General features: G+C 37.1%; 1 protein-coding gene across 5 annotated transcripts in view; it reads left to right on the forward strand.

The window, feature by feature from the left end:
• The first annotated feature begins 565 nt into the window (after positions 1-565).
• LOC105466638 (ankyrin repeat and SOCS box containing 5) overlaps positions 566-27,425 on the forward strand; it is a 67,095-nt gene continuing 40,235 nt past the window's right edge. Inside the window, exons 1-2 of one of the 5 annotated variants that reach the window (XM_071092804.1) lie at positions 566-584; positions 7,908-8,192. In XM_071092804.1, coding sequence (XP_070948905.1) covers positions 569-584; positions 7,908-8,192 — 301 coding nt within the window. In that variant the 5' untranslated portion in view covers positions 566-568. Of the gene's footprint in view, positions 585-824; positions 1,162-3,473; positions 3,499-6,347; positions 6,366-6,738; positions 6,758-7,907; positions 8,193-27,425 lie in introns of those variants that run through there. The other 4 variants (XM_011715702.3, XM_011715701.3, XM_071092806.1 and 1 more) reach the window with 4 other exon arrangements.

Here is a 27,425-nt window from a genome sequence, read left to right on the forward strand (position 1 = left end):
AGTTCCCAGTTCCAGAGCCTTGATTTCTTCAATCAGGAGCCGTGGATGCCAGCGTGGGATACGTTTTATTTCTAAACCCCAAAATATCTGCTGTTTTCCCAGGATATATCAAACTGTTGAGTAACTTTGTTATGGAGCCTGGGAAGAAGAAATTACTCAGAATATTTGTGATGTGTGTATTTCTTAAGAAGTTACGGCTGTCTTTCATACCATGGAGCAAAAAATACATCATTTGTTTTATATATAACGTTGGTTATGAATTCTGTTTGTAGAAATGGACATATTTCCTAATACCAGAGGGGGACTGATTGATTTCCATTATATAGCTACATGTCTACAGTAGGCAGTGAGTATAGTGTTATTCGAAGTTGGACATTTCACTAGACAAGCACACAGTAAAATTTCCGTGCCTGGCATGCAACAGATTCTAATTTAACTTAAATAACAAAGTAATAGTAATAATTACAATGTAACTAACATTTGTTGAACTCTTACAGTGCAGGCAAGTGAGTGCTTCACATGAATTACTGCATTTAAACCTCCCAACATGTGAAGTGGATACTTTTTCATGGAACTCTTTACAGGTAAGGAAGTGGAGGTGCAGGGAGGGTTACCAGATCGTCCAAGATTACACATCTGTGGTAGAGGAAATACTTGAACTTAGTTTATATTTTACTACACTGGATATGATATTTGAAATTAGAGCAAGGTTGAATATGTACTATCCTTTTCACATATTATTTTATCCCATTAAGCTTAACAAGGAAAAGATGAAGCCCAGCTCATTTTCTGTCTTCTGTACGCAGGTGGAGGAATAAATTCTGCCGCCTGCTTGCATGGCTGCGGCGGGGATGAAGGAGAGGGGACTCAGCCAGATGCTAAATTCTCAATTTCCAGGTTTATATTATTGCCTGCAAGTATGAAGATGGGAATATTACCAGCTAGTGCATGACTTGTGCTTATCTTGCCTTCTCCAGGATAGAAGCACCAGAGGCTAGCAGACACTAGCCAGAGACTGAGTGGTGGTCACCGGAGTGACTCCTGCGGCCCCAGCAGACATGTGCTGAGGCTCCCCGTTGCTCATATTCTATGGGATCACAGGGAGCTGGGACATGGAAGCATGAAGAGTACTAAGTTGACTGTGTAAATTGCTGGAGAAAGGTGAACTATGTACTAGTGTTGCTCATGTTGTATAAAAAGTATTAAATTTATAAGTCTAATAAGAATATGTTTAAAATATAATTTTTCTCTAAAAGTCATAATTGGAGTTAAAATAGATTTGAAATCCATGCACATAAGTCAGCTACTTATGTTGTTAAAGAAACTCTAATCTTAGATTCCTAAACGGGGTCCTCATAGATCCCAATTTTATTAGCCAATTGGCCATGTTCCAGGGTAAATGATATATTTTACCTGATAGAAGAAATGATCATTATTAATTCATACGTGTGTATAAGAATACTGATCAAATTGCTATGCTGGGCCTGATGCAGAGGCTTATGCCTATAATCCCAGCACTTTGGGAGGCTGAGACAGGCGGATCACCTGAGGTTAGGAGTTCGAGACCAGCCTGGCCAACATGGTGAAACTCTGTCTCTACTAAAAAACACAAAAATTAGCCAGGCATGGTGGCATGTGCCTGTGATCCCAGCTACTCAGGAGGCTGAGGCAGGAGAATCACTTGAACCCGGGAGGTGGAGGCTGCAGTGAGCCCAGATAGTGCCACTGCGCCACTGCACTCCAGCCTGGGTGACAGAGTGAGACTCCATCTCAAAAAAAAAAAAAAAAAAAATTGCTATGCTGGAAGTACTGGAAAGATCACTGTGGCATCATTTCACTTCTAATGTGATCCCATACTTTGGATCTTCAAAATGATGTCATTGAAAGTTTTCCCTTTCAATAGTCTTTTAAATATGTGGTTAGTTAAAATGAGATTGTTAGAACAAATTCTTAATCATAGAAGATTTGGGTGAGACACATCAGCTTCGGCCCAGTAACGTACTCCACTATTTAGCCAAAGGCTATTTATAACCCACACGGGGCACAAATGTACACTGTAGATCACAGGGTGTGGCTACCTCGGAGGACAGTGGTTAAACCAGGCAATTATCAATGTTTCAACACTAACATCTGAATAATAATCTGAGAGGCACTGCAGGGCAAAAAACCTGGGTTGGAATCTCAGTGCTTCCACTTCAAGATGTATAATCTTGTGCAAATTCCTTACCTTCTTTCAGTCTCTGTTTCTTCATCTGTTGTACAGAAGGGATAATGATACCCACTTCATAACTTCTCTTTATAAGGACTCCGGAAAATATAAATACACCAGGGTTTGTTTTTTTTTTTTTCCCCATACAAGTGAGAGAGGCCTTCAATTCAAGTTGATTTGATTAACAACAGCAAAAATGACTTTATTACTTCGTATTACTGTCAAATCTATATTACTGTCAGATTAGCTACTTCAGGTGCAACTGACTAGATCCAGGTGCTCAAATGAAGGTACTGTGATGCTGCCTTTCCAAATCTCAGCAGTGCTTTTCTTTTTATTGGCTTAATTCCTAGGTGAGCTATTTCTTTACTGTCAATTATACCTCCAGCATCTTTAGGCTTAGATCTTGCTATCTTAGCCTTCCCTGCAGAGGATGAGTGCTTTTTCCAAAACTCCAGCAGAAGTCCCGGAAATATCTTTCTTGGCTAGTTTTGGTCAAGTATCCTTCTTTCTCTAGAGCCAGGAGATCAAGTACATGGACTTATGTTGGGCAAGATATGATCCTTCAAAGAAATGCTGGGTTTACAAGAAAAGAAAAAACCAAATTCCCAACATTTCATTCTAATAAACTCTGTAGAAAATTGCTTGGCATATAGTAAGAATTTTAATGATTTTAAGAAATCTATTTTTTAAACTCTTATATATGCAGAACTACCAGCTTTCAGCCAAGTTTTTCTGGACAACATATACATGAATAAAGCTCATTTAACCTGAAGCAATTTCTAGTTAGGGCAGATCTCAATATGTGATGTTTGATGTAACTCAATTTTTAGGATAAAGGCTATTCTGTGTTTTGGGGAAAGCTAGTGAATTTTTCCAAAGAGCCTGGATGCAATCTAAGTTAGTGACCCTTTTTGTGGCTAAATACCTTTTTTGTGGATTATCATAATGCTAGCAGAAATTATTCTTTTATGGCAAGAGACCAAACAAACACAGGAATTTCCCCCCAAGTAGGATAGTCCAACAAAATAGCTCTCACCCAAACTTTCCCCAGCCAACACTATAAATAATAATAATTTGATAATTATAATCTCTAAGAGAGCTTATCCTGCATCAATAATTATGGTTATCTCATAGAAACCTGAGACATCAGTGTCTATAGTTCTGCTGTGAATATATTAATTGTCTATGACAAAAGCATTATGTCATAATATCTACGTCTGCATCAGGAGTTATGAAAATGTGTTTTGCCTTTTTAAAGTATCTATTTCCATTAGTGCAGCTTGGGGGTAAGTGAAGATAAACAGGATATACTGAATGGAGATAAGGCTAAATTCGGTTTTTCATTCCCTTTAAGGAATTCAGTTTGAAGTGTAAACACTGCTGTTTTCATTTCAAATTCTCATGTATTCTGAACATCTAGGGGCTTCATTTGCCTTTATTTTTTCTCATGAGATTTCACAAAACAAACAAACAAAAAAAGAGGATTATGTTTTCAGTAGTGTTTTAAATGCAATAGTGAATAGATTACCGTGACAACTTGCATAATTTTTTCTCTTTCATCAGCCATCATTGGCCTTCAAATTTATGGGTAAATGACCTTTCTGAGTTTGTATTCACTGCATACAAATAATCCTCAGTAACCTGTTCTAGGGCTAGGAACCTGTCTGCCATTATGCTGAACATTAGCAACCTTACTGTTTGAAATGTGTCCCTGTGGTTTTGTTTTTTGGAATATTAGGAATAAAAAAAGTCAATTAGAGCCTTTAGATATCTACCAGAGAATTAAAAATTACATTTTTTTAAAGGGTGGGCCCAGTGGCTCATGCCTGTAGTCCCAGCTACTACAGAGGCTGAGGTGGGAGGACTGCTTGAGCCTGGGAGGTCGAGGCTGCAGTGAGCTGTCATCATGACACTGCACTCCAACCTGGGTGACAGAGCAAGACCCTGCCTCAAGAAAAAAAAAAGAAAGTCATCGAAAGTGGGTCACTATATTTCCCCTCTGTTAAGATTTAGCAACTGGAAAGCACTAGAAATAGGCACTTTTTTTTTATATCCTGTTGATATTTTCCATCTAATAGCTTGGATCAATACTGTAGCTAAGTCAAAACAGTTTAGTCCCATAATCTCTAGACGCAAAATTCCCTCTTTTATGAAAATTTAAAGGCTATCTGGTTATATTTGAAAGTCATTTTCCTATTCAACTTCTGAGTGACATGAAACTAAGTCCCTAAAACACAGCAACAATTCATATAGTACCCTGGGACACTGAAGAGAAGAGTGAGCAAGAGACTCAAAAAGAGGAAGGTGGGGAGTCCCAGGGGGCGGCTGTACAGTCTCTTCTCTGATACCTGCATGGAGGTGAGAAAAAGAGGCACCTAGAAAGGTGACAGCAGGAGGAAAGCCAGGGAGCCCTTGTTCTTCAGGAGTTGCTGTGAGGATCATTCCCTTAACACTGATGTCCTGATTCCCACTCCATTATTTTATTAAAATACTGAGTTGAAGGTCATCAGTGAACTTCTGGCCAGACTCAACTTACTTTCCTTTATCCTCATCCTTTTATTAGGTTGGTGAAAAAGTAACTGCGATTTTTGCCATTAAAAGCAATTGCAAAAACCGCAATTACTTTTACACCAACCTAATAGTTCTTAATCATTGGACCCTGCCTTGAACACTCAGTGTTTTTTAATGTACTAACTCTCAACTACCTTACTTGACTTTCTCTCTGTTGTTTTAGTGGAAACCACTCACCAACACATAGCTTTGAATAGTCCAACAGTATTAGCCCCTCTCTCTTTATTCCCACTTAGTAAGCACACACAAAGTTCCGTCTTATTTAATCGTCGTAGCATGTATGCAGCTTACTGGAGTAATTGGGTTCCCGATCACATATAATTTTGTATGATCTCGTGTGTGTGTGTCGGGGGCGGGGGCAGTATGTGTGTGCGTCTGTGAATCTGTGTGACTGTCTCAGTCTCTGTATGTATGAGTCGTATTTGCTCAATCAGATTGTAAGTGCTTAAAAATAGAAAATTTTAGAGGCAACTTGAGCATGTATTTTATGTTCAAATAGTGCTGTTCTTTATAATGAACTTTTATAGGTCTCTAAAGCTCTCTGAGCCCAACTTTTCTCATCTTTAAAATGTGAATAATAATATCCACCCCTAAGATGAAATAAATTCATAAATAAATATATGCATGTAGCATCCAGTATACCCTCAATAAATGATTTTTCCTATGTTTTAACTTTTCTCACATCACCCATTCTAGTAATACAATGTTAAGTTCAGTTTCAACATTTTAGTTTGACTGATTCATCGAAGCTAACAAGATCAGGAAAGTTGTGACGTACTGAGCTAATCAACTAGATCTTGCTACCACAGTCTTTCAACGTGGTATATTATAAAAACATTTATCTCAGTAAGTCACTTCAATGACTAATCAATATTTTATTTTCCTGAGGAAATGAAAATGCCAGGAAAATAGATGCACAATACTTTTAATGTGGTTATGTGTCTTTTAAATATTAACAGATTTGTTCATAGTGTTATTTGGAAGGATTTATAATATGAAAAATACAGCATCTAATTTCCACTTGAAGAATTCATATGCTATGAGTTATTTTATTTGGGCTTAATTTTTATTTAGTAATTAACAGATTCAGAGATGGTAAAATTTGCTGAGAGAAAGTATACCAACAGAACATACAAATGGGAATCAAGTAATTCATAAAAACAAAGCCAGATGTCTTGACATAAAATCCTAAATATTATACTGTAGTTTTTTGTACTAGTAAAACTAGATGTATTTAAACTTAATGCACCGATGATTCCAGCCTTAGTGAAATGAAAATGTTGCTTAGCCCCAAAGAATCCAGGCTTCTGATTAGCTCATGCAAAGACAATTATTTGTAATAGCACTTACTGGTAGAGAGAAAGGACTGAAACCTTAGATGGGCACGAAGACGTGACTAAGGCGGGTTTTATTTCTGATCCTGAAGCATTGAAGGGGAAGTCTGCAGTGACTCAGAGCACTGTGATGGCCCAGCTGTCCACGGACATACCTCTCTAGTGTGGAGTCAGGCATCACCATGCCAGAGGGAGGACTCACCATAGAAGCATCAGCATGTATTGACTCAACTGACACAGTCTTACCGGTAGTGAAAGAGAGGAACATTTTGTTAATCTTCTATTTGAAGTTAATTTTCACTGATTTGGAAAGCACATATTGAAATGGCACACTGGGTCTAATTAGTGTCTGCCTAGCCAGTATTCTGCCTCTGAAAATGATACTAGGGGCCATTTTCATAAGAAGCTTGGTAATTTCTTTCTAATATATAGATCTAATTATTATTATTATTTTTTCTGAGAGCCATTCATTCACTGGGGAAAGAAGCAGCCTGCTTTATTTGACATATTTATTTTACAGCCATTTCTCCTGTGTTGGAATGCATCAGGCAAATCTGTCCAATCAGTTAACATACTCAGCATAAAATGGATACACCAAGGGAGAGAAGCACACAACACTTACTAGTATGACCAGTCATAGGTACGCTCCTTATTCCAAGAACGGACACTTCTATTTTCTTACGGTTGTTATTTTTTGTTCTTTTGGAACTTCTCAAATGAATTAGGCAGCAAATACCACAATCAACAGGCCCCAAACCCGGTCATAGAAATATGTAACTAAATTCCCTGTAAGAAATGATATTTAGTATTTTGGCATATCATTTTTGGCTTAAATGCCAAAATATTGCTGTTCTATGTCATTTTCTTAATAATTTATTCTATTTCTCTTTTAAAATATGACTTGCCTAAGGATACCTATATACAGACGCATTTCATTAATGAATAAAACATATTGGGGTTAGCAAAGATTATAGCCCTAAAAAGTATATTGTTTTCCTTGGTTTTGGACAGTCTTAATGAAATGCATGTTTACCTGATAATCCTTCTGGATATGTCTTTTCTGACACCTCCCTCCCAGGATTACATGCTTCCTCTTTCTGCTCCCTTAATAACTGTTTTCACCTGCTTTATATTTACCTGATTTCTTTTCCGTTTCCTCTGCTAGACTCTGAGTTCCTTGTGGCAGGGACCATTCTACTTGTCTTTGTCTCTTCAAAATCTAGCAAAGTGTTTGACACATACCAAGTTCTTAAAAACTGTCCATTGGATGAAGGAACCATGTTAAGTTATTAATCTGTGATGTTCCAGTGTCATGACTTGTAAGAAAAATGTTTATTTCTAAAACAGTAAAAACAAAATAATTGGTTAATCTGATGAGTGGTCATTAAGATACACGCCATGGACTGTTTACTGATTTAGCTCATGGTCTACAAATAGTACAGTGCCATTTTAAAGCCTTAAATGATAGACAACTTTACCTGATGTTATGAATATCATTTATATTAACAATGGGAACCCCATACACTGTCTTCAAATTGTTCTTGATAACTAAATATATCAAACGGAAAGGATATGCTTATATACTTCACTATCTGGATTTTGAAATTTGGAGCACAGAGGTGGAGTATCATTTTATATTGAGAATGGAAAGTCAGGAGACTTGCGACACGTGATGCAATTGCTTCCATGGAATATTTTCAGACCAATAGGAGTTTGCGAAGAACTTTTACGGACTGTATAAATATTTTGAGCTGTAGGCATCATTACCAGCTGATATTTTCTTTCCTCAGGACCAGCTGTTCAGGAGCATCCCGGACGAGAGCCAGGCACATTTGAGACTTGGATCCAACTAAAGACAGCCCCAGATTCTTCTGCAGCAATGTCGGTGTTGGAAGAAAATCGGCCATTTGCTCAACAATTATCCAATGTCTACTTTACAATACTTTCGCTGTTCTGTTTTAAGCTTTTTGTGAAAATCAGCCTTGCCATCCTCAGTCATTTCTACATTGTGAAAGGCAACCGCAAGGAAGCGGCAAGGATAGCAGCTGAATTTTATGGAGTAACCCAAGGACAAGGTATGTTTGTGATAATCCTCTCTTGTTTCAAGTGGAGTTTAACTTTCATTTGATCCATAATTACATGTTTTCTTTTTAGACTGCTTCAAGGTAAATATGTTATAAACTTTTGTTAAGGGAAATACTTATAACTCACTTCATGGCTTTATAAAGAGGAAAATTACTTTTTTTATGTCAATGTTCGGGTTAAAATCAAGGTATCATTGCAAAAGAGATTAAGGGAGGCATACGATATATATAATAGGAATATATATATAATAGGAATATATATATATATATATATTCCTATGAAGAAACATTTTAAAACGTTAAACATTTTATTTGCCAAGTCATAGTATTAGAGATTAGTTTTAGAAGTAATTGATTGCACTTCAGTCATCCTCTAATGTGTACCTGGATTGTATAATTTTAAATCAAATCTTTAGTTATATGTAAAATAATTGTTATTAAAAAGAGGGGATTTCAAGATTTGGTTTCTCAGAACTTTAATAAGATAACCATTTGACTCTAAAATAAAGCACACACAAAAAGAAGATTGATGGTATGTATTTTTCTGATGGAGTTGTTATTGCTCAGCTCAGTTTGTAAAAAATTGATTATGAAAGGATAGAAACATAATTAATAAATTTTATATGTGTGCAGCCAAGTGCATCCATGTTCTTTAGAAGAAATTGTGGTATGAAACCAAATGAGAAACAATATTACCCGTAGACTTCAAAAGGTTGTAAAACCATTTAGGTTCTATTGGATCGATACTCTAAAAAGTAAAAATGATTCATATGGCAGGCTTTAAAGTGCCATTTTTTAATTCTCTCAGTCTTCAGATTCATTTCTGATTTGAAAATCAATAGGCATGTATGAATATTTATAGCCCAAATACCTCCAAAACAACTTAAATTGTCAGAATTGAAATTTACTGTCACACAATTTAAACATGTAAACTTGAAAGAAAAATCACTTAGAGTAGAAAGCTTGCCTTCTTAAAATCCATGTTCCTACATTTTTCAATGTGGGATGCGACTCATTTTAAAATCTAGGTTACTCTATTGTTACATGGAAAGTTGAGTGAGGGTGGAAAATCTTTTTTAGTGTATGAGGTAGATAATGAGTACATTTTTCCTGAGGAAGATTGCAATTTTGCAATATGAGGAATTGATGTTCTCATTCAAAATGAGGAAAATTTAAATGTTCATAAGAATCTCTTATAGGGAAGATAAAATCTCAAGTAAATAGGCAGTATTTAACCCTTTACCTACCACCTCTGCCTTAGAACAGAGAGAACTATATTTTGTGTATTTATTTATTTTCCTGGAGACTGGGGCTCACATTGTTGCCCGGGCTGGAGTGTAGTGGCTCAATTCTCACTGTATCATTGAACTCCTAGGCTCAAGGGATCATCTGGCCTTAGCCTCCTAAGTAGCTAGGACACACAACCGTGCCTGGCTAATTTTATTCTTTGCAGAGACAGAGTCTCAACATTGTCCACCTCAAGTGTGGTCTCAAACTCCTGGGCTCAAGCGATCCTCCTGCCTCAGCCTCAGAAAACTCTGGAATTACAGGTGTGAGCCTCCGTGCCAGACCTGAACTGTATTGAAATGTGACATATACACTATGTGATTCATCTGTACTAAAAAATTTAGTTGGCAAGGGGAATATTTGTATACAAAACAGCAAACATAGAAAATTAAATTTTAAAACAAAAGCCATATTTGCAGATATATGAGTAAACAGCTTACATGATCGTAAGGTGGTAAAATTTACCCTCACGGGCAGCCTGTCGCACATTACTTCATGATCAGATCTTGTCTATGTGTTATGAGAATTGCTTTACATTGACACATGAAATATTGCCTAAACAGAAGAAACGTTTTTGTGGTTGAAAAGGGTTTCAGAGGGGGCCATGGAAGCTCCTTTTTGTACATGTTTTCAAATAAAAAGAAACATCCCCTCATTAGACAGATCTTAGTGTACTTACACTGGGAAATCATGGGAGTATATGCAGTGGTTTCCACGTTCCCATATACTTTTAGGATTCTATTTTAAAATAAATTAGAACTCTAGGATTTTTTGTCTCAAGAAGGAAAGAAGAAAGGAAATCGATATCAATTAATAGGAGACACTTTTCCTGGAAATATAAAATGGAAGCAAAGTTTTTAAAGTTTTGTTTTGTGTTATTTTTAATATTAGAACTATTTAACAAAAATGTCCCCTCTAATATCATGCATTAATCTGTATATGAAACAATACAGTATAGTATTATAATTTTTATTCAATGTAAGCATAATTTGTTTCCAATTTTATTTTAACATTAAGAGAACAAATCAGGTACCTTATAAAACTCTTTCTTAATCTTCTACTTCTAAGCATTCATTCTTGCTTGCCCAGGAAAATTATTACTTTCTCCATTTTAACATAGTTTTTTTGTTATTTACTATAAGTAAATTATTTTTAAGTTCTGTTTGTGTCTTTATAGGTCACTAATTAGGCTTAATTATCTGTGTTTAATCCAGCAATTTCCTCCTTCCCAGGAGAGATTATCACCTTCATTCCCCTTTGAATTGGGTTTCTCATTCCTACTTTCAAGGCTTAGCCAGACTGCTCCCCAACATTTCTGATGTGGAGTTGCCAAATTCCATGAAATAAGAGATGGTGTGTATATTTTCATGTCTTTCATAATCACAGAAGACCCTGTTGACAACATTCTGGATGCCCTCCCCATGAGCAGTAGTACTTTGGTGAGAGATAAAAGGAACTGTTAACTTTCTTAGATATTATTGCCAATCAGCCGATTGTATTAGACAAATATCTGGGGTTTTTTGTTTGTTTGTTTTTTAAAAGCTCTTTCCTATCAGGCTTGAGACCAAGGTATGATTACCTATGAGAATGCTGAAAAGCTAAATGGTATCTAAAATAGCTTAAGATATTTCCTTCTTGATCCTTTTGCTATTTCGTTAAACTTTACAAATCTATCTTTTCATCTCTAAAGGCTTTTATCATCCTCATCATCATATTGCAGGGGCCTATTCTTTGCTTTGCTTTTTTGTATAACTACCTCCTGTATCATCCTTGCTGCTAAGTGTTCTGATTACAGTCTTTGTATATCAGAGGCCTAGTCTATTCCTAAAGCTAACTCTAGACTTTGAAACTGACAGGGAGACTACCAGGCTTTGAAGGCTATATTGTAATATTAAACAGTGTACAGAGAGAATGAGGATGTGGAGAAATGCATTAATTTGGTGAAATCATACCAAAGGCCTAGAAGAAGCCATTAACTACTTGACTCCCAAAGATACTTCAAGAGGCATCTCTTCTCTTCTGTTAAGGGCACTACTTTTCAAGTTCTGTGTTAGACTCTGAAGAAGTTTAGCAGTTTTTGCTACAAATGGACAGGACAAGTTCTAAGCATTGATTTTTTTGAGCACCCTTGATATCAAGACACTGAGGATACAGTATACATAAAAGGCAAAATGTATTGTTCTCATCCTTAAGTTTATATTCTAATTGAGGAGATAGGATATCTACAGATAATAGTCACTTTCCAAAATACTCACTGCCAAATGACTTTAAAGAATGAATGGGTCATTTTCCAATTGTACTTTCAGAGATATCTTCAAAGAGGAGGCAGATCTTGAGGTGACTCCAGGAATGAGCGAGGCGTGGATTTATGGGTGCACATGGACTGTTGGGAGTCAGTAGATTTGGCTGGAGTGGAGAGTTCATGCAGTAGAAAAGTAATAATAAGTTGGGCCCAGATGTAAAGGAAGTTGAATGCCATGCTAAACAATTCAGACTTAACTTTGAAGGCAGCAGGCATCATTGAAAGTTTTTCATATGAAAGAAGGTGGGAAAATAAAAAAGGGTATGTATTAAACCATAATTTAAAGTATATATCTATAGTAATATTCTCTGGAGTTGGATGAGACAGATTTGAAATAAGTTGACTGGTTAGGACCTTGCCGTGTGGAGATGAGGACCTAGACTAGTTTGGTAATGGTGGTATGGACAGAAAACAAAGAATAACAACAAAAAATAAACAAAGAAAAAGAAAAGAAGAAAGAAAGAATGTGATGGTACCTGTAAATAGCATTCAAATAGCCTTTAAATTGGCAGAAAGAGCAAATGTTACCTTAGAGTAACATTTTAACATATTATTTTTTTCATTTTAACATAGCTTTTTCTCCGAGAGTTAGATACTAACATGTCAATCAGAAGATTGATTAGCCACACAGGTCAAGTCTGCAGCCTCCAGCCAAGGCCACCCCTTGAAAGTGAACCCTTAGAGCTTGCTGAGTCTGGTAGGTTACATACCTATCCCTACTGGGAAATATCAATGTAAATCAGGAAGTAACAGAATTATAATCTGATTTCTAGTCTTGCATTTGATTTATTTAATGTATTCTTTTCGTTCCAAATTATATTTTTAAGCACCAAGCCTTCTGATTATGACTTGGCTCCAATCTCAATCTGCCCACAGAAAGAAAATGTGCCAACTTGCCCTCAGGACTGTTTTAGTCCATCTGGCATTTGTAGGTCTTGTTGCAAATTAATACCTTTGCATCTTGATATCAATCAACAGTACTTTGTGTTTGTGGAGTTGTAAGTCCATTTCTGAGACATACATTTGCTCCAGACTTGCTGACAGATTTCTGAGCCTGCAAGGTAATGGACCAAATTTTGGATTGTGGAAAATTCCTCAAGATAACGTGTCTCTGAGGCTGCTTGAGAAACAATCTGGTGACACCCAAGCTCTTCAGGTGCTCCTTTCACGGTTGAGATTTTATGTAGAATACACAACACATGTAAAATCATCATATGGAATATTTATGCTTGTGATTTCATAAGTTTTATTTTAGGGTTGCCATTAATCATGAATTTTTTTTTGTCGAGTCTGTGGTAGACACTTGGAAATAGGACATAGTATAAATGTGTGACCTTAAGCTGAATGGCAGGTGAACTTAGCATTTTGGAGAATAGCATAACCTGGATAGGAAAAGCAGCTAGAATTTGATGTAATATCTTTTTTTCTCCATAAATAAACTCCATCCTAGGTTTAAAACCAACTTTAGGAATTTAGCTTTACAGCCAGTGCTAGCAATAGAAGCAGTAGTATTCTTTATACCTGTTTCTGAGGAGCAACTTATTTCACGTGACTTTTGATGCTGCTGGTTACCTGTGCATGAGATTAGTTATCTTAGGGACATTCTGAGAATTACAGCAAAGAATCTGTAGTGAATCTGTAGGATGACTTATTAATAATATCTTTATTATATAAAGGTAAATATTATCAATATGTGGAAGTTTTTGGACACATTTTCTATACGTAGGTGGAACAACTCCAGAGAATAATAACTGGAATTGATAGAACTGTTCTTGTATGACAAAATACATGGCATTGTACTCAAAAGTGCTACTACTTTTTTTTTTCAAGGAGGTTCTAATTTTGTCCAAGTGCTACTTTTTCAGAAATGCCTGAACACTTTTGTGGAAGAAACCACTATAATCCTGCAAATTAAAAATGAAATCTGGGAACAAAGTTCCAAGTTTAGAAAAGACTTTGTCAAATTTTAACGTATTAATGCTTTTCCTCTCCTTCTGTTCCTTATTCATTTTGTGTTGCTATAAAGGAATAGCTGAGGCTGGGGAAAGAAAACAGGTTTATTTAGCTAATGATTCTGGTGGCTGCTGAGGTCCTCAGGCTGTTTCCACTCATAACTAAAGGGAAGGGGAGCCAACATGTGCAGAGATCACATGGTAAGAGAGGACTCAAGAGAGAGAATGGGGGCAGGTGTGTGTGCTTTTCAACAACCAGAACTCTCAGAAACTAATAGAGTGAGAACTCACTCAGCACCAAGGGAGGGAGGGCAAGCATTAATGTATCCATGAGGGATCCATCCCCATAACCCAAACATCTTCCATTAGACTGTACACCTCCAACATTGAGGATCAAATTTTCACATGAGGTTTGGAGGGGACAAATATCCAAACCATAGCACTTAATAACTTTATATTTGGAGAAATGCATACATTTTTTAAATAAAAAAAAATTGACATTGGTGGTGATAGTTTAGGAGGGATCAGTTTTCCTAGGAATATTCTTATATCTTTTGTTCATCTCTTCCTTCCTTTAATCATTCAATTACTTGCACATTTATTACTTACAACATAATGTACTTGCCCAACACTTATTTATGTATCTACCAGGTCAAAAGGCATTGTGCTAGACACTAAGGATAAACTACAGAAACTAACCACTGTCTTTCCCAACAGCGTACACAGTCTAGTGGAAGAAAGATGGATAAGCAAGTAATTTTAAAACATGGAAAATGCTATTTTACAAGATTAAAGAAGGTGCTATGGGAAGGTGCTATACAGAGAAATGTATGTAGAGCTAAGAATAGTTCTGCCTAGGATATGCCAGTTACACAGAAGCTGTACTAACAATATACACATTCTCTCACACAACTAAGCATGCATCCTTATTCTCAATGCTCAAAAGCTTCCCAGTTCCCCACTTTCACTTCCTACCAACTTTTTCACTTCTCAGTTTGCTATTTCGGACTAATGTATCTCTTACCTAAAGCTTTATCTTAGACTCAGAGTTTTGTTGTTAAAAGAATTTACTTTTAGGAAGGACACAAGCATGCTTTGTGAAAAATGAAAAGTATTTTGATGAAAAAATTTCAAAATGGATTTTGTATACTTTGACAGGGGACGTTGATATTGTCAACGTTTTAAAATTTTTTACATAGTCAGGATAGTAAAGGAATGAAAACTAGGTCTTAACTTTCTGCTTCTTAATTTACTACCTCTTTTAGAAGACAGTGAATTATTAAAATAAGCTATTTTTTCTTATTCATTGCCATAACTGCTATAGCTTTGAATGTAGCTTAGTTGAATAAATACTGGGATATCTACTCTCTTCCTAGCACAATATTGTGTACTGCATGCACATATACCAATATATCTATAATATATATAGTATTTAATACCTATAATACATAACTAATACATAATAAATATAAATGCATACTATAACATGTATATAATTTCTATATTATATATGTGCATATGTTTACCATGTGTGATATATGAGTAAAAGCGGAAGACTTGGATGAGTGGAGTCAAACACTGCAGAAGTAAGACAACCAAAACAGCAAGCAGGTAGAAAACCATATGGTGCTAAAAGGAAAACAGTCAAGTTTTGCAATGGATGTTCTCCTCTAAGTCAGAAAGGGAAGAGATTGAGGTCATCTGAGACTGTAAGGCACTTCATAAATAAAGCAGAGCTTAAGGCAGAAATCCAAAGGCAGAACATATTTGGTTATGTAGATGTGGAGATGAAACCAAGCTAAATATAAAGAAAAAAAGAGGAAAAGTTTAGAATGTGGAGCCAAACAAGCCTGTTTCATCTGGAGCAAAGGTGGAAGTATAAATGTGAGGGATGAAGAAATATAAGTTGAGTGGTTGATGCTAATGGGAAAAATAAACACACATCTCGAATCATACATCTAAAAGTCAGAAGTTCTTTTAGGAACTTTCTGATGCCTTACAGGATTCAGCATATGAAAAAGGGTTGCTAGCTAATGATGGCAATAATTATCACCATACATATTTTACAAAATACTCGGTATAATGATTTAATATGTCATTATGTGTGTTTCATGAAGTACATCGCAGAGAAAATGGAGTACCTCCGCAACACTGACTCAGCCCTGCACATCCTCAGAGTGGCTCCATGGTAATTTTGTGGATTTGGGCAACAATTTTAGTAATTAAGCCCATTTTCTAAACTGCAGAGGAGAGAAGAACAATTATCCCCAGTGACAGATAAACCATGTCATTAAAAGCAGGTAAAGTATTTGGAACACCTCTTCCTCCAAAGCCACCCTCAAATAATTTTTTAAAAATCAAAAGAAAGCAAGCATTTGCTTACGAGTGATGTAGGACTTTTCTCATTTCTGGCCGGCGCAGTGGCTCACGCCTGTAATCCCAGCACTTTGGGAGGCTGAGGTGGGTAGATCGCGAGGTCAGGAGATCGAGACCATCCTGGCCAACAAGGTGAAACCCCGTCTCTACTAAAAATACAAGAATTAGCTGGGCGTTGCGGCACGTGCCTGTAATCCCAGCTGAGGCAGGAGAATTGCTTGAACCTGGGAGGCGGAGGTTGCAGTAAGCCAAGATTGCACCACTGAACTGTAGCCTGGCAACAGAGCTAGACTCCATCTCAAAAACAAACAAACAAACAGCAACAACAACAACAACAAAACAACAACAACAACAAAGCAAAGCATTATCAGCGGCATAGGGAACAAGTCATTTATTCTTTCCAGCCATCCCTCAGCAATGCTACAAAGCAGACCTTTGGCTTTTTAGACTGGAATTGCCCAAAGAATATCATGGCAGGGAGGGAGAGGCTTAAGGAGTTTCATAAATTGTTAAATTAATACTGAAAGAATCTTCCAGGTGGTCTGTGATTAAACAAGTCCACTCTGTGAAATTTAGGTTAAAGATGAACATATATTAGATGATTTTTTTCTCAATCCTCATCCTACAGTTCCTCATTGGTTACTATGGAAAAGGATTTAAAAAATCTGCCTTATATATTTAAGATAGATTAATATCCCATATTTAAGGTAGATTTAAGATTTTTCTAGAAGGCCCTCGGGGGCTGAGAAGCTAGGGTGGTGTGAGGGGACAAGGTCCCCATGGGTCCCCTTCCCCCTTTTGAACAGTACAACTCGGCTTTCATAAATCTTCATAAGTTGGGCTTTAAAACAGTAATAATCTTTTTCTGCAAAGAAAGGGATAAAATAATTTTTAAAACTAGACTGTCCCAGTTTATGGAAAATATTATTTGTTACACATGTCTTTACAGAAGCTAACCATCTGATAATATGAGTCATAACTGAGTCTCCTTTCCAAATTCTTTCCTAGGGATTAGATGAGCAACAAACATTTGGGGCCTGTCAGGCATGTACATAACTATGTGAAACGGCAGGAAGGCATCCTCTCTCTATCAGGACGGCTAAAATTTCCATGCCACCAGTACCCACTGAGTAAAATAGAAACCTTCAGAAATACATATACTCTTTCCAGAAGGCTTAGAGTCTTAAACTATGGGTAGAGTACAAACAAACTGAAATTTAACACCAAAATGCCATTCGTGTTTTTAAATAGAAGCGCTGGCTCACCTCAACTGTCAAGTGTGCAGCGTGATTTAAGTGAAAGCTGACAATGATAAAATTTAAGTTAAGGCCCATCCGTTGGAAATCTGCTCTTCACCGTCATAACACCGCAAAGTCCCTTGTTAGTGAATTGAATCAGGTGAGGCTGCCAAAGTGAGAAAGGAAGCAATCCTTCTTCTAAAGCAGTCTCAAGACTTCTTCTAAAGCAGACTCAGCGCACTAGTCATTATTAGAACTGTTAAATAATGACATTGGAAACAGCGGTGACTTTGGTAGTGACTCAACCCCTCAGTAGCAACCAAATACATCTTTGTTTAGCCACTGAGGAGATTTATGTGCACTTATGTTTTCCAAATTCTACTTCATTCACTAGAGAAATGGTGTTTCCATCATTCATCAAGTAAAAGTAATAGTTCATTTTTAGAATGAAATGATGCACCTAATGAATTCTTGAATTTGGAAGTTTTGTGTCTCACTTCCATCTTGACCTGTCAACTAGAATCATGCATTTGGAAAAGGAAAAAGTGCTAATTCTTTAGAGCTCAAATACGCAGGTCGCAGATCTGTTGCATCCAGGAAAGGATAAATACTTCATTTTAACTCCAAGAACTAAAAGAAAAGGAGTAAAATGAAAATGTAAGCATCTCTCTCCTTCTCTCTCTCCCACCCACCACAGTAATGATGAAAATGCTCAAGTAGAATCTAGTATAGGAGCTAAGTTTTCTGGGTACTTACCATTACTCAAATAAACCAACAAAACAAGACTGGCTCTGGCTGGAGAAAAAAAAAAAAAAACCTTTACTGAACATTAAGTCCCAAAGTAATAGTTGCCTATCTAATTGGTGTGACATTCCAAGAATGTGAAAAGAAATCTGTTTAAGTAAGCTTAGTATTTGGAGTCTACTGAAACTGATGATAGTATTTTTTTGAAAAAAAATTTTTATTTGTATTTATGAAACTTAATTGAATTCAGTGATTGAGATTTTGTAGGTTTAAAGCTCCATTTTAGAAAGCATATACAAAATGACTACAAACCTGGTTCTATAGCATTACAATGAATATTCTATTACTTTTGAAAGACAATGTTTTTAAGTAGAAGAAAAAAAGCTATGTACTTTATAATTAACCTAAGGGTCGTGAGACAAACCTGTGATTTTTGCCAAGTACTTGACTAGAGACTGAATTTTAATGGGCTACAAGAAAGGTAGATCAGTCAAAACTGCTTTTATTATGAAGAAGAAAATTTCAATTTACTAGACGAAAGTCACTTGGTCCTTGAAATAACTCTCAATGGCATGCAGGAAAAACACTGCCTTGGATATTGAAGGAAGTCAGCAAATCGTTGTAGAATGAATAAAAGACCTTAAAAAAAGAGAAAATGGAGGTTAAAAATCCGTTGCATACTGCACAATGTTTGACCCAGACATAAATTTTTCTGTCGTGTTTGTAGCATTTTTCTAGCTGTGTGATCTCAAGAAAGTCACTTAACATCTATAGATCTCAGTTTAATGGAGGTATTGATACTACTTGAGGGGATTAGCAGAAATCTTATGTGAGATATAATTTATTACCTTAATCACTTACCACAGTGTCTGGTGTAAAGTCAACACTCTATAGATGTTAGCTTTCTATATCATACTTTTTTAAAAAATTCAAAAACAGGCTAGAATTGCCCACAGTTTAGTAACACAGGAAAGCATCAATAGGAAAATAAAGTAACATTCTAATAAATTAACTGTGTTTGCCAAACAGTTGCTATAAGCACATACTATAATACCATGACCTTTCTACTAAGCAGGTGCTCTACCCCAGAATCATATTAGCTCTTTAGGTAGATCGTTTCAGAGGTCAGCTTTATTTGTCTGCCAATATCACAATTCATTGAAGTTCTGAAGAGCTTAGTTAGTTGTCATTTTTTTCGGGTAGTAACTGGAGTAAACAGAATTCCAACCCAGATTCCCCCTCCACTCCATGGTCTTTCTCACTGAATAATCACAGGGTGAGTGGCAAAATCAAAGCCTCGTGTGTGTGAGGTCTCTGTGCCATCCATGCGCCTTGTCGACTGGCCCTTTCTATACAAAAGGAAAGATATTGTAGAACTATAACTATTTTAAAAGATAAAAATACAAAGCTTGCCCAAAATAAGCCATTTATTTTATGCCTTTAAGACTCAAGGTATGTTTTTTGCAGATGCTCCCTCTGATACAAAGGAAAGTAAGACATTCTGAGCCGTTCCATAGGATTGGAGCAAAGTATTGCAGAGTTTGGCTAGTGTGACCAGGAGCCAGGCAGAATGTTAAGGTTAGGGAGGCTCGCTCAGAGTTGGAAGTTTTAAAATTACTTGCAGAAATTTATTCTACAATCTTATTCTGTTGAGAAGGCTAGTTCAGAGTTGGGAGTTTTAAAATTACTTGCAGAAATTTCTTCTACAGTCTTATTCTGTCCAAGAAACTTTTCTTGACAGAAATTCTTCAAACAGAAATGTTTTCCTGGGTGCATTTGGTCAAATACCTAGTCATGGCTGTCCTGTGGGAAAGCCTGGGTTGCTCTGAAAGAATTCTGTGATGAGTTACATAACAGCATGTAGCAATGGCAAGTCTTGGCAAATTCTTGGCTCTCCCTTATAGTCAGTGCCGTAGAAAGAGTCAAAGCTGCTTCATTAACCTCCAGCACACAACAAAGCACCAGATAGTAACGTCCTCTGCCAAACCATCCTTCTTAAAAGCCTCTTGTCCTTTTATTTTCTTTTCTCATAATCCCTGGCAGCTGAAAGGGAAAGACAAAATCTAATGACAACATTCACAACAAAGAACTGAGTCAGCTAGTTCAGGGATTTTCCTGTCTTCCTTTATTTTCTCTGCTGCTTTCTGCTAGCTGGTCTCTTCAGGAAGTAACCAAAACATAGTTTTTCTTTTCTCTTTTTTCTTTTTCTTTTTTTCTTGGAGTGCAGTGGTGCGATCGTGGCTCACTGCAACCTCTGCCTCAGCCTCAAGCAGTCCTCCCACCTCAGCGCCCCATGTAGCTGGGACTACAAGTGCAAGCAACCATGCCCAGCTAATTTTTGTAGTTTTTGTAGAAACGGGTTTCACCATGTTGCCCAGGCTGGTCTCAGACTCCCGAGGTCAAGCCTATCAACTGCTTTGGCCTCCCAAGTGCTAGGATTACAGGCATGAGCCACCACGCCTGGCAAAACATAGTTTTCCGTGTCATATCTTACAGAAAGTATTTTTCCTTATGAGAAAAAAGAAAAACAAACCATTTAAAAATAAGCAGAGTATATTTGGAAATAAAGATGTGGAATTATCTCATAGAGTCATTGAAAGACCTCAAACTTGAACTCGTATTTTCAATTATCTGGAGCCTTATGCACAAGTTTACAAAGTATCCATCCTAGAACTGAGGCTTCCAGGAACACCTGTGCCTTTACCAGGCCATTGCAAAGTCTGTCTGAAGGTGGCTAAGCCTCCAGTGAGAAAATAATAAAATGCAAATAATGATTTTTGTATTCTCTCTTCACTATGAGACCATTATACCATAAATGTTAACAATCGGGAACAAAATTATAATCAAAACAGTAGGAAAATTAATACTCTTAGTTGCAAGATCTGAGATGCTAGCTTTCTCCTATGTGATGTATGGGCAGGTGTGAATCTCAGCCTCAAGTCAGAAATGAGGTTTTACTACTCAACGCTTGGCAGGAATATGATGAAGGACAAAGAACTCTCTCAAAATGGAATATCTTATGGTGAACTGCAAACTTGAGAGTAATGTTTTTGAGTAACACAGCCATATACGGCAGCCCCTAGAATGTTTAGGACATAGCTCAGTCTTGCTAGTCTCTAATAGACTCTTAAGGAATAATGTTAATAATACAATAATGACCTTTTGTTCTCTGAGATTATAGAAATCCAGTTCTGCTTGATAATACCAGAATAGTAGTGTTCTAACAGAATTGCTATTTTTCTTTCTTTTTGAAAATAATTTCAACCTTTATTTTAGATTCAGGGGATACAAGTTTGTTACCTGGGTATGTTGTATGATGCCGAGGTTTGGGTTACAATTGATCTCATCACCCAGGTACTGAACATAATACCCAGTAGTCAGTTTTTCAAGCCATACCCCCATCTCTGTCTCCCTCTCTAGTAGTCCCCAATGTCTATTGCTGCCATCTTTATGTCCATGAGAACACATTGTTTAGCTCCAACTTATAAGTGACAACATGCAGCATTTAGTTTTCTGTTCCTGCATTAAGTTGCTTAGGATAATGGCCTCCTGCTGCATCCATGTTGCTGCAAAGGACATGATTTTGTTCTTTTTTATGGCTGTGTAGTATTCCATGATGTGTATGTACCATATACTCTTTATCCAATCCACTGTTGATGGGCATCTAGGTTTAATCCACATATTTACTTTTGTGAATAGTGCTGTGATGAATATACTAGGTGCATGTGCCTTTTTGTTAGAACAATTTCTTTTAGGTATATACCCAGTAATGGGATTGCTAGATTGAATGGTAGTTCAACTCTTAGTTCTTTGAGAAATCTCCAAACTGCTTTCCACAGCAGCTGAATTAATTCACATTTCTACCAACATTGTATGACCATTCTCATTTCTCCACAGTTTCCCCAGCATCTGTTGTTTTTTGACTTTTAAATAACAACTCTTCTGACCAATGTGAGATGGTATCTCATTGTGGTTTTTTGTTTTTGTTTTTGTTTTTTGTTTGTTTGTTTGTTTGTTTTGAGATGGAGTCTTGCTCTGTCACCCAAGCTGGAGTGCAGTGGCGCGATCTTGGCTCACTGCAACCTCCACCTCCTGGGTTCAGGTGATTCTCCTGCCTCAGCCTCCTGAGTAGCTGGGATTACAGATGCGTGCCATCACACCAGGCTAATTTTTGTATTTTTAGTAGAGATGGGGTTTCACCATGTTGGTCAGGCTGATCTCAAACGCCTGACCTTTTGACCCACCCGCCTCAGTCTCCCAAAGTGCTGGGATTACAGACATGAGCCACCGCACCTGGCCCTCATTGTGGTTTTGATTTGCATTTCTCTGATGATTAGTGATGTGGAGCATTTTTTCATATATTTGTTGGCCACTTGTATGTCTTCTTTTGAGAAGTGTCTGTTCATGTCTTTAGCCCATTTTCTAATGGGGTTATTTGTTTTTTTCTTGTTGAATTAAGTTCCTTATAGATTCTGGACATTAGACCTTTTTGTTAGATGCAAAGTTTGTGAATATCTTCTTCCATTCTGTAGGTCACTTGTTTACTCTGTTAATAGTTTCTTCTGCTGTGCAAAACTTTAGTTCCATTTGTCTTTTTTTTTTTTTGCAAATGCTTTTGAGGGCTTAGTCATAAATTCTTTCACAAGACTGATGTCCAGAATGGTGTTTCCTAGGTTTTATTCTAGGATTCTTATAGTTTGAGGATCTACATTTAAATCTTTAATCTATTTTGAATTAATTTTTGTATATGGTGTAAGGAAGGGGTCCAGTTTCATTTTTCTGCATATAGCTAGATAGCTATTCCAGAACCATTTATTGAATAGGGAGTCCTTTCCCCATTGTTATTTTTGTCAACTTTGTTGACGATCAGAGGGCCGTAGGTCTGCAGCATTATTTCTGCACTCTCTATTCTGTTCCATTGGTCTATGTATTTGTTTTTGCACCACTACCATGCTGTTTCAGTTACTGTAGTCTTAGAGTATAGTTTGAATTCTGGTAATGTGATGCCTCTGGCTTTGTTCTTTTTGCTTAGGATTGCTGTGGCTATTCAGGCTCTTTTTTGGTTCCATAATTCCATCTTACTTTTATAATAGGTTTTTCTAGTTCGGTGAAAAATGATGTTGCTGATTTGGTAGAAGTAACACTGAATCTGTAAACCTCTTTGGGCAGTATGGCCATTTTAATGATACTGCTTTTTCCCATCCAAGAGCATGGGATTTTTTTTGCTTGGATCATCTCTGATGACTTTCAGCAGTGTTTTGTGGTTCTCCTCACAGAGATCTTTCACCCCCTTGGTTAGATATATTCCTAAGTATTTTGTTGTTGTTGTTGCAGCTGTTGTAAATGTAAAACGTAAGCTATTGTAAATCAAGACTGTGTTCTTGATTGGGCTCTCAGCTTGAGTGTTATTGGTGTATATAAATGCTACTTATTTTTGTACATTAATTTTGTATCCTGAAACTTTACTGAAGATGTTTATCAGTTCCAGGAGACCTTTGCTTGAGTTCTGGGGTTTTCTAAGAAAAGAATCACATCATCAGCAAAGAGAGATAGTTCAATGACTTCTATTTGGATACCTTTTATTTCTTTCTCTTGCCTGATTGCTCTGGCAAAGACTTTCAATATTATAGGAATAGGAGTAATGAGGGTGGGCATCATTGTCTTATTCCAGTTCTCAGCAGGAATGCTTCCAGTTTTTGCCTGTTCAGTATGAACTATTTTTCAAACTAGCTAAATCCTAGGTTCTGTAAAAGCTATGTTTGAAACTTGGTAAAATACCAGTCAAAAAGTTTACCAGAATGTGTGCACAGTTGTACTTATAAATTGTGTATAAAAGAGCTTTTAGGAAACCACTGAATTTTGTCCTTTGGAAATAGACAATCTATATTTTATAAATGTATATTTTTTTATAGACTACATTTTTTAAAATTGAAGTGTATCTGTGAGTTGTTTTTCCAGTATACATTATGTGGTTAATATTTGAAGACAGGAGACAATGAGAAATGGAAAAAAGTAAACATCCTCTTCAACATAAAGTCAGTCTCATGTTTCTCGAAGTTTTGTAATTGCACTTAATACATGTGGATAGCTAGTCTCTTTTGACGGTTTCTTTTCCTAGGCTTTGACCTGAACATGCCCTACCTCACACTTTAATGTAATGACAATACATTATATTTTGGCTATAATTCACAAACTTTTCACACATGCCATAATCCTCATAACTGTGCCCTACATAAGGTAATGGTATTATGTTGTGCTTCCTTTGTAGACAAGAAATAAGGCTTTAAACTGCAGAGGCATTTGCTCAAGGTTACTGATCTTAGAGGAAAGTAAAAATGTGAGCCCTGGTCTTCTGACATTGCTTCTGACATCACGCATTCTTACCATTTCTGAGATTTTGTTTCTTTATATTATGAAACAGGCAGTGTCCTTTGTCCAGAGCTAATATCTGTATTGGGTTGCAGTCTGTCTTTCAGAGTCTTTGTACCAACCCAGCAAGACGTGGATTATCTTAATATTTTCTGTGTGGCTTTTTCCCCATCTTCATGACAGCCTAAACAAACTCAATACTGACCATTTCATCGAGTCAAAATCATTACTAGCTTGTATGCCATATGAAAACAGATTGATTTCATCTTCAGAATTTAGATAAATGCCAGCACATGGCAGTTTCTTAATGAATAGTCATGGAAAGGAGAATAAAAGGAAGAAGGAAAAAGGAAAGGAGAAAGTGAGGGAACTCAAACTTAAGTGAATGGAATTTGTCACCATTTTCAATGCAGGATGTTACCTGTTCTAATTGTCCCTATCTGAATGTTGTGGGTGCATGTGCACTGAATAAGTGTTAATGGATATTGATTCTGGAGTTAATTTTCAAAGAACAAGTGAAGACAGAAAATCAATACTGTCCAAAGTTGAATCTATAAGAAATACCTTTCATTCCTTCTTCTTAATCAGACGTATTGTGCCTTTTCCCAATTTCTTTTAGCTTCATAAAATTGGCATTAGAACACCACTCCTGCATGCTCTGCCAAATAAAAATATTTTATATGCTTCCCTATTTTTTTTCTTTTCTTTTTTTTTTTGAGAAAAGGTCTTGCTCTGTCACCCAGGTTGGAGTGCAGTACTGCGTGCGATCATAGCTCACTGCAGCCTAAAGCTCCTGGACTCAATCGATCCTCCTGCCTGAGCCTCCTGAGTAGCTGGGTCTACAGGTGTGTGCCACCACGCCTGGCTAATTTTTGTATTTTTTGTTGAGATGGGGTCTAGCCATGTTGCTTGTCCAGGATGGTCTGGAATTCCTGGGCTTAAGTGATCCTCCCGCCTCCACCTCCCAAAATCCTGGGATTACAGATGTGAGCAATCATGCTGGTCCTATGTGTTTCTTTTTAACTAGAATCAGTTAATGGCTGCTAATGTATTCAAGTATCTTTTTCATGTCTTATTAACTTGAAGGTCACTTTCCTTTAAGTAAAGAACACTGCTTTTTCACCTTTCGATTCTCCACTTTTAACTGAATACATTTTTATTCTTAATATTTTAAACTTTCTGAGCCAATATTCAAAAAATTTTTTTTTTTTTTTTTTTTTTTTAAGGAGACAGAGTCTCACTTTGTCACCCAGGCTGGAGTGCAGTGGTGCGATCTTGGCTCACTGCAACCTCCGCTTCCTGGGTTCAAGCGATTCTCCTGTCTCAGCCTCCTGAGTAGTGGGATTACAGGCACGTGCCACCACGCCTGGCTAATTTTTGTATTTTTAGTAGAGACGGGGTTTCGCTATGTTGGCCAGGCTGGTCTCAAACTCCTGACCTCAAGTGATCCGCCTGCCTTGGCCTCCCAAAGTGCTGAGATTATAGATGTGAGCCACTGCAACTGGCCCAAACATTATTAAACATTGTTTCTTTGTGTATTTAAGATTGAATGCTCAATATGGTACCTCAAAGTGTGTGTGGCAAACAGAAAACATCGCAGACACCAGATATGGGAACTATAACTGACAAGGAGATTACTCTCTGTTTTCTCTCAAGCAGACCAGAAAATTATCAAGTGTTAGATGGTGTCACAGGAAGGGCTGTGACTAATATAAAACTGAGAATCAGTACCTGCTGAAAACAGCCACTCTGGACTTTAGATCTTCACCCTTACAGATACTCTGCATGGATGCTTGTGTCCTAAATCCTTTATATCTGTTTTAGTTAACAAAGGTAAGAATAGTTAAACAAAAAATAGAAATCTTGCTTTTGTGCATGCACACAACTGGCTTATTCATACATAGGCTACTAGAGGATTCTGACAGGAGGGATGATCTGTCTCCAGCGATGGGAAATCTATTTTCCTGCTGTCACTGTAAAGCAAGGAAAAGAGAAGGAAGCAGCTCCCATAGTGAGTGAGGTCTCCTGTTTGGAGACAGTTGGACAAAGGCATAGTATCTGCAGGACACCCGCTATGCTGCCAGCATGGACGGGATGACACCTTGGCATGTAAAACTGGAGTTGAGGCCAGCACATCTGGGACTCCTGACTTTCTGTGCTTTCTGCTCTGAAGACATACTTCCGCAAATATGTTTGATTTTCATTAAAAGTATCAACACAAAACACCCTAACTGCCGTCAGAGCCTAAACCTCCCATGAGCATGAGTAAATGGTTAAGTGGTGATAAAACTATCTGTGGCTAGAGCCGTGGGGAGGAGAAGGATTATGTGTAAAATGGTTCTTACATTAAGTCCTTGTCCATGGTGCAGATCAGATTTTCTCCTCGGCAGCTGTTGTCCTCAGACTAGAGAACACAGATTGTTGATTTCATTCCTTGTGTGGATTTGTGACCCTTTGAAAATTTCAAGCTGGCAGTTGGTAGATAGAACAGTGTGAACAAAGCGGGTAAAAAGAATGCAAGGACCAGAAAAGTGACATTTTATAAGAATAGTAAATGCCCAGTTCTTACATACATGCCAGGAACTGTTTTAAACAAGTACCATTATAAACTCATTTAATCTTTACGAAAACCTTATGATGTAGGTGCTGGTGATGAGAGATCTGTTTCTGTCTTCCTTATTTGATATTCACTGGTTTAGATTTGTTCGCATGTGGTGTTGACTAGCAATCTAGTACATTGGAAAGAGTCCAAGTCGGAAGCAGACAATCTTGGTTCCTATCTTGTTTTGCTGAGAGCCCTGTGAGCCACTTTGAGAATACCACCTACCCTCTCTCAACCTGTTTCTTCATCCACAAAATGGAGGAGTTAGACAGGATCACTGGTTTTTGAACCTTTTCTAAAGCCATTGGCCCTTTCTTTTGTGGTGATCTGGAAGGTCATTTTGTAAAGCTGAGA

The sequence above is a fragment of the Macaca nemestrina genome, chromosome 3, assembly GCF_043159975.1.
Source record: "Macaca nemestrina isolate mMacNem1 chromosome 3, mMacNem.hap1, whole genome shotgun sequence".
In the NCBI taxonomy this organism is placed as follows: domain Eukaryota; kingdom Metazoa; phylum Chordata; class Mammalia; order Primates; family Cercopithecidae; genus Macaca; species Macaca nemestrina.